Genomic DNA, 7,595 nt, shown 5'->3' with positions numbered 1-7,595 from the left:
TTCTGATAGTTCATTGTTAGTGTATAGAAATGCAACAGGTTTCTGTATATTAATTTCGTATCCTGCCACTTTATCAAATTTATTGATGATCTCTCGTAGTGAGAGGCATCTTGAGGATTCTCTATGTATAGTATCATGTTACCTGAAAACAGTGACAGTTTTACTTTTTCCTTTCCAATTTTGATTCTTTTTCTTGTCCAATTGCTGTGGTTAGGACTTTCATGACTATGTTGAATAAAAGTGGCCTTTGTCTTTTAACCTTCCTAGTAACTTTATATGTGGTTGCTTTACTACCTTTACTATGTATTTGTCTTGACCGGTTAGCTTTTTCCTTTCATAATTTTCATGTGTCTAGTTGTGGTTTTTTCTTCTTCACTTAGAGAAGTCCCTTTAACAATTCTTATAAAACTGGTTTTGTGCTGCTGAACTCTTTTAGCTTTGCTTATCTGTAAAACTTTTGACCTCTACATCAAATCTGAATGCGAGCCCTCATGGCTACAATATTCTTGGTAGTAGGTTTTTTCCTTTCATCACTTTAGACACATTGTGCCATTCCCTTGTAGCCTGCAGGGTTACTGCTGAATAGTCAGCAGATAGCCTTGTGGGAGTTTGTAATTTGTTGCTTTTCCCTTTCTGCTTTTAATATTCTCTCTTTAAGTTTTGCCATTTTAATTATAATGTGTCTTGGGGTGATCCTCTTTGGGTTGAACCCGTTTGGGACTCTCTGTACTTCTTGTACCTGGATGTTTGTTTCCTTTCCCAGGTTGACGGAGTTTTTAGCTATTATGTCTTCAAATATGTTCTCTGCTCCTTTCTCTCTCTATTCTCCCTCTGAGATTACTATAATGCAAATGGTAGTATGCCTGATGTTGTCTCAGAGGTCTCTTAAATTGTCTTCATTTCTTTTTACTTTTTTTCCATTTTCTGTTCAGGTTCAGTGATTTCCAATACTGTGTCTTCCAGCTTGCTGAGGAGTTCCTCTGTATCATGTAATCTACTGTTGATTCCTTTTAATGTATTTTTTATTTCAGTTATTGCATTCTTAATCTCTGTTTGCTTTTTCTGTATATCTTCTAACTCATTTTTCTACTTTAAAGTGAAACCAAACAATTTATTTGTGCTAAATGAACAGAAATAATGCATTCAAGATATACTTCTCTGTACACTGCACTCAATTTTACTGGGCAAAATAAGCAGTCCTCAGTGATATTGTGCTCAGCAATAAAGTCCTCAGCAATAAAGTATTTTGTGGCCGTTATGCTAAGATATTCCTATAATGTTTATTTCAAATAGTATTTTCTAATAGTATTTTGTACCTTTAAAATATTTGTTTGAACTCTGTTTTAGGGAAACACAAGTAAAGAATGGAAAGGGGAAATAGCTGTTTTTGTTACAATCACACTGTCCTCTGCGGCAGAAATCACACAGCACCTTCTAATCAGTCATAACAACCACTGGTGGGTAGGACAACAGTTATCGACTCACGTGAGAGGGGTCCAGTTTGAGGAGGCTAACATCAAGGATAAAGAAAAAATCACACCTGGATATACAATAATTATCAATCCCATGCATGTGGAAAAGATATAGCCATGTGATCCAGTACTTTAGGTGATCTGTTTTACAAGAGACATGGATGTTGGGATATACTGAAAATAACCCATACAAAGTGTATCTGTAGAAAGCTCTATTGAGCATTGTCTTTGGTACTGATCCCTCTAACTTCCCATTTTATACTGAGTGCTAGATTTTCAAAGTTCTGAATTGTAGTGCTGAATTATTGGTATGCTTGGTAAACACCATTATAATGGGAGGGGAGGGGTAATAACAGCTCAGTAATTTTCTGCAAATTCATGGAAAAAAATAAAAAGATATACCTTTTTATTTTCCAACCTAAAAGCCAGGAAAACGAAGCTCTGGGGCCAGGTGAAAATTGCACACTGCTGCTGAACTACCAAACAGTCGAACAGCCAACGTCCCAGCCAGGGAATGTGCACACATGTAGATTCAAGTAAAACACCGAAGGAAAAAGTCGTCCGTGTAGAGTTGTAGATCCACAACACTGGCTGCGTTTCCGACACACATTTGCAACATAATGAATAGTGAAGCCTAGATAACCTCAGTGCAAATAAGTCACATTCATATTCCAGGGAAGGAAGCCTTTGGCGTTGAGTCGACAGCTCGGCTCCACTGTACAAGAACGTGTGCCGACATGAGGTTCGGACTAAGCACATGCATTAAGGCTGGGAGGAGGGGTGAACCGACTGTTGAGAGGGGGCAGGCTGCAAGGTGCCTGCTGAGGGGACTGCGGGCTGCATGGGTGGTGGAGATGGAGGTGGCAGTGGCTGGACAGGGGTCTGTGTGTTGTGAGACGGAGGTAGCGTGGGCCATTTGAATTGATCAGGACTTGCTTCTCTGCGGTGAAGGCCTTGTGATACCATGGAATGCTCCCATATGCTGCACATGAAGACCTGGGGAATTGTAATAAGACATTCCAGCTCTAGTCAGTGAAGTTGGTGGCATGAAACCAAGTGTGTTACTTGCATACGAGAGACTGGGTGATATCGGCCGGCTTGAACTGGGAGAAGGTGTGTAAGGGATCGGGCTGCACACAATGTGAGGTCTTAATCCTTGTGCAGACAGCTCCTTAAAATACCTTTCAGCATCCATCTCTAAGCTGGACTCACTCTCTGAGAGCTGTCGACAGAGGGCCTCTCTCCTCTCCATCTCCCTCTGCAGCTTCCTCTCAGGTCCTCTTCCCTCATGTGAAGTTCCTCCTCCAAATACTGCGCCATTATCTCGGAATGCTGTAACTGGGCAGCACTCAGTTGCTTCTTCAGCTTCTCCAGTTCATTCTTTAAAGACCTGATGTGTCGCATCACGTTTTCTGGAGGGTCGATCTACACGGAGATGTCTCTAGGCAATGGGGGAGCAGACACCGGCTGGTCTAATTTCTCCTGCAGGATTCGCTTTTCAGCTTCAAGTTCCATCCTTGTCCAGAAACGATTCACTCGTGCTTCTTGTTCCTGTTCCAAAGTACTTTCGAGGTCAATCTTCTCTTGTCTCAACTGTTCTAATGTAAGCTGCTTAGAAATGGTATCGTTCTCCAGTTTTTTAGTTTTCTTCATCAGTTTGCTGACCTGGAATTCCTGCTCCATATGCTGTTCTAGTTTGGCTTTCTCATGCTGCAACTGCATCAATTTTCTGGAGAGCTCATTAGTGAGGAACTCTTCTTCCTTCTCGTAATTTATAGCAAGGGTTTCTTTCTCCTTCTGCAAAGGCTGAATTTTCTTGAATAATGTGTTACTGATGAATTCTTCTTTCCATTCAGCCTGGGCTTGGATGGTCACACTGGCTTTGCGCAAGCCGCGCTTCTCCTCCTGCAGTGCCTTGCACTTGAGTTTGTAGGTCTCCAGCTGGACCTTGAGCACCTTGTTCTGCTGTAGCGAGGCCAGGTGCTTGATGAGCTCCTGCAGGCTGAAGGGTGAGATGACAATGCCCCCTGCTCCAGCCACTTCCCACCACTGCCGCCTCTCCTGCCGCTGCCGCCCGAGGTCAATGACTATATCTTCTCTTTGTTAATCTTCTCACTGTGTTCATCCATTCTTCTCCTGAGTACTTTGATTATCTTTATGATTTTTATTTTAAACTCTTTAGCGGGTAGATTGCCTATCCCTATTTCACTTCATTCTTCTTCTGGGGTTTTGGTCCCCTGAAGAAGGGGACCCCTGTCCCCTCATTTTACCTAATGTCCCCTCATTTTACCTAATTTGCTATTTTTATTTCTATGTATTTTGTGGGCTCCTTATGTTTCCCGATCCTGAAGAAGTGGCTTTTTGAAGCAGATGCCCTATGTATCCCAGCAGCGCACTACTCTCTGCTCATTTGAACTATATGTCCTACCTGGCTACAGGGCCCTGTGGGTCCCAGACTGGTGTTTTGGTCTGCTTGTGGGTGGGACCAGGACCCAGGATTTCCTGGGGCTGGTGCCTACCCACTGGTGGGTAAGGCTGGTCCCGGAGCTACTGCCAGCCCACTGGTAGGCAAAGCTGGGTCCCAGGGTTTCCGGATGCAGGGCCCTGGGGGTCCCAGAATTGGTGTTTTGGCCTGTTTGTGGGCTCATGGGGTCCTGGGGACAGTGCGTACACACTGGTGGGTGAGACCTACTGGTGGGCTGAGTCAGGTCCCCGATCTCTGGCTGCAGGGCCCTGGAAATCCCGTGGCTAGAGCTGGTGTATGGAGCCAGGTCCTGGGCCCTCTGCTGGACAGGGCCAGGTCCTGGGGTGGCTGTGCACTCAGGGGGTTTCAGGGCAACAGGCCTGCTGGTGGGTGGAGTTGTGTCTCGGCCAGAGGCATTCCAGTACTTGTACTGACAACCTGTTGAGTTGGTCTGAGTCCTGGTACAAATAAGCTACAGGGAGGATTCCAGAATAGTGCTTGCCAGCATCAGTGTCCATGTGGTAGAAGGAGCTCCTCAAAACAGCTGATGCTAATGTCTATGTTCCCAGGACAAGCCCCAGCTGCCTTCTGCCCCTCCACGAGGCTCTTCAAGATCAGAAGGTGTGTCTTACCCAGGTTCCTTTCAAATTACTCCTTCTTCCCTGGGTCCCAGAGCATGTGAAGTTTTGCGTGTGCTCTTTAGGAGTGGAGTCTCTATTTCCCACAGTCCTCTGGCTCTTTTGAAAGTAAACCCAACTGGCCTTCAGAGCCAGTCATTCTTGGGGCTTATCTTCCATGTGCAGGACTCCCAGGCTGGGAAAGCCACATGCGGGGCTCCAACCACTTGCTCATTGAGGAGAACCTCTGCAATTGTAATTATCCTCCTGTGTGTGGGTTGCCCCTCCTACCTATCTTGTTGTGCTTCCTTCTTTACATCTTTAGTTATAGATCTTTTCTGCTAGTGCTCTGGTTTGTCACATAAATAATTTCTCTGTAAATAGTTGCAATTTTGCTGTCCTCATGGGAGGAGGTGAGCTTAGGGTCTTCATACTCTGCCATCTTGGCCACTCCATCTTACCTTTATGAACTATTTTTCTGTAGCATGCAATGCTGTTTGATAGCATTTCACCCACAGTGGAACTTCTTTCAAAATTGGAATCAATCCTTTCAAACCCTGCTGTTGATTTATCAAGTAAGTTTATGTAATGTCCTGAATCTTTTGTTGTCATTTCAAGAATCTTCACAGCATTTTTCCAGAAGTAGATTCCATCTCAAGAAACCACTTTCTTTTCTCATTCATAAGAAGCAACTCCTCCTCTGTTACACTTTGATCATGAGATTGCAGCAAATTAGTCCCATCTTCAAGTTCCACTTCTAGTTCTCTTGTTATTTCCACCATATCTTCAGTTACTTCCTCCACTGAAGTCTTAAACCCCTCAAAGTCATCCATGAGGGTTGGAATCAACTTCTTTCCAATCCCTGTTAATGTTAATATTTTGACCCTTTCCCATGAACCATGAATGTTCTTAATGGCACCTAAAATGGTGACTCCTTTCTAGAAGGCTTTCAATTTACTTTGCTTGGGTCCATCAGAGGAATCACTATTTATGGTAGCTGTAGTCTTATGAAATGTTTTTCTTAAATAATATGACTTGAATGTCAAAATTACTCCTTGATCCATGGGCTGAAGAATAGATGATATGTTAGCAGGCATGAAAACAATGTGAACTTTGTTGGACAGCTCTATCAGAGCTCTTGGGTGACTAGGTGCCTTGTCAGTAAGTAGTAATATTTTGAAAGGAATCTTTTTCTCTGAGCCTTAGGTCTCAACATTGGGCTTAAAATATTCAGTAAACCATATTGTAAACAGATGTGCTGTCATCCAGGCTTTGTTATGCCATGTAGAGAGCACAGGTAGAGTAGATTTAGATAATTCTTAAGGGTCCTAGAATTTTCATAATGGGAAATGAGTATAATGGTATATTGGCTTCAACTTAAAGTCACCAGTTACATTAACTCCTAACAAGAGTCAGGCAGCCCTTTGAAGCTTTGAAGCCAGGCACTGACTTCTCCTTTCTAGCTATGAAAGTCCTAGATGGCACAGTCTTCCAATAGAAGGCTATTTCCTCTACATGGAAAATCTGTTATTGAGTATAATCACCTTCATTAATTATCTTAGCTAGATCTTCTGGATAATTTGCTGTAGCTCATACATCAGCATTTGCTGCTTCACCTTGCACTTTTTTTATATAATAAATTTATTTATTCATTTATTATTTTTATTTTTGGCTGCTTTGGGTCTTTGTTGCTGCGCGCGGCTTTCTCTAGTTGCGTCGAGTGGGGGCTACTCTTCATTGTGGTGTACAGCCTTCTTGCTGCAGTGGCTTCTCTTGTTGAGGAGCTTGGGCTCTAGGCGTGAGGACTTTAGTAGTTGTGGCTTGTGGGCTCTAGAGTGCAGGCTCAGTAGTTGTGGTGCACGGGCTTAGTTGCTTTGCAACATGTGGGATGTTCCCGGACCAGGGCTCAAACCCATGTCCCTTGCATTGGCAGGCGGATTCTTAACCACTGCGTCACCAGGGAAGCCCCTCACTTTGCACTTTTATGGAGAGAGCTTCTTTTCTTCAACCTCATGAACCAATCTCTGCTATCTTCAAACTTTTCTTCTACAGCTTCCTCACCTCTTGCAACCTTCATAGAATTGATGAGAGTTAGAGCCTTGCTCTGGATTAGGCTTTGGCTTAAGGGATTGCTGTGGTTAGTTTGATCTTCTCTCCTGACCACTGCAACTTTCTCCATATCAGCAATGAGGCTGTTTCACTTTCTTATTATTCTTGTGTTCACTGGAGTAGGACTTTTAACTTCCTTCAGGTACTTTTCCTTTGCAGTCACAACTTGGCTAACTGTTTGGCACAAGAGACCTAGCTTTTGGTCTGTCTTAGCTTTCAACATGCCTTCCTCACTGAGCCTAATCATTTCTAGCTTTTGATTTAAAGGGAAAGATATGCAACTCTTCCTTTCATTTGAACATTTAGAGGTCTTTGTAGGGTTATTAACTGGCTTAATTTCAATATTGTTTTGTCTCAGGGAATAGGGAGGCCCAAGGAAAGGAAGAGAGATGGGAACAGCAGGTTGGTGGAGCAGTCAGAACACACACAACACATATCAATTAAGTTTGCTATCATACATGGGCGCAGTTCATGCAATCCCAAAACAATTATAATAGTAACATCAAAAGTCACTGATCACAGGTCACCATAAAAAATATAATAATGGAAATTTTGACATTTTGTGAGAATTACAAAAATGTGATGCAGAAATATAAAGTGAGCAAATACTGTTAGAAAAATGACACAGATATACTTTCACAATGTGGAATTGCCACAAACCTTCCATTTGAAAAAATTCAATATCTGCAAAGTGCATTAGAGTGAAGTCAATAAAATGAGGTATGCCTGTAGTAAGATTTAAGATCAAATATGTAAATAATTACATCAAATATAAATAGGCTAAATATTACAATTGAAAAACAAAAATTTCAGACAGTTAAAATAGAAAGTCTAGTTACATGATATTTAAAGAGATCTATCCTAAATATAAGGACAAAAACACATTGAAATAAAACTGTCAAGGAAAAAAAAAAAGAAAAAAGAAAGAAAATG

General features: G+C 42.3%; 1 protein-coding gene across 1 annotated transcript; it reads right to left on the bottom strand.

Moving 5' to 3' along the window:
- Positions 1-1,057: 1,057 nt before the first annotated feature.
- On the bottom strand, positions 1,058-5,335 carry LOC101281371 (coiled-coil domain-containing protein 6-like). Its single transcript, XM_033400301.2, is given in 5 exon segments — positions 1,058-2,406; positions 2,408-2,744; positions 2,747-3,565; positions 4,165-4,408; positions 5,261-5,335. Coding segments are annotated over 5 exon segments (1,647 nt in total). The 3' UTR covers positions 1,058-2,234.
- Between the last annotated feature and the right edge of the window lie 2,260 nt (positions 5,336-7,595).

The sequence above is a fragment of the Orcinus orca genome, chromosome 3 (genome assembly GCF_937001465.1).
Source record: "Orcinus orca chromosome 3, mOrcOrc1.1, whole genome shotgun sequence".
Lineage (NCBI taxonomy): Eukaryota > Metazoa > Chordata > Mammalia > Artiodactyla > Delphinidae > Orcinus > Orcinus orca.
Note: the sequence above shows the minus strand (reverse complement) of the source record. Positions and strands in the feature narration are given on the sequence as shown.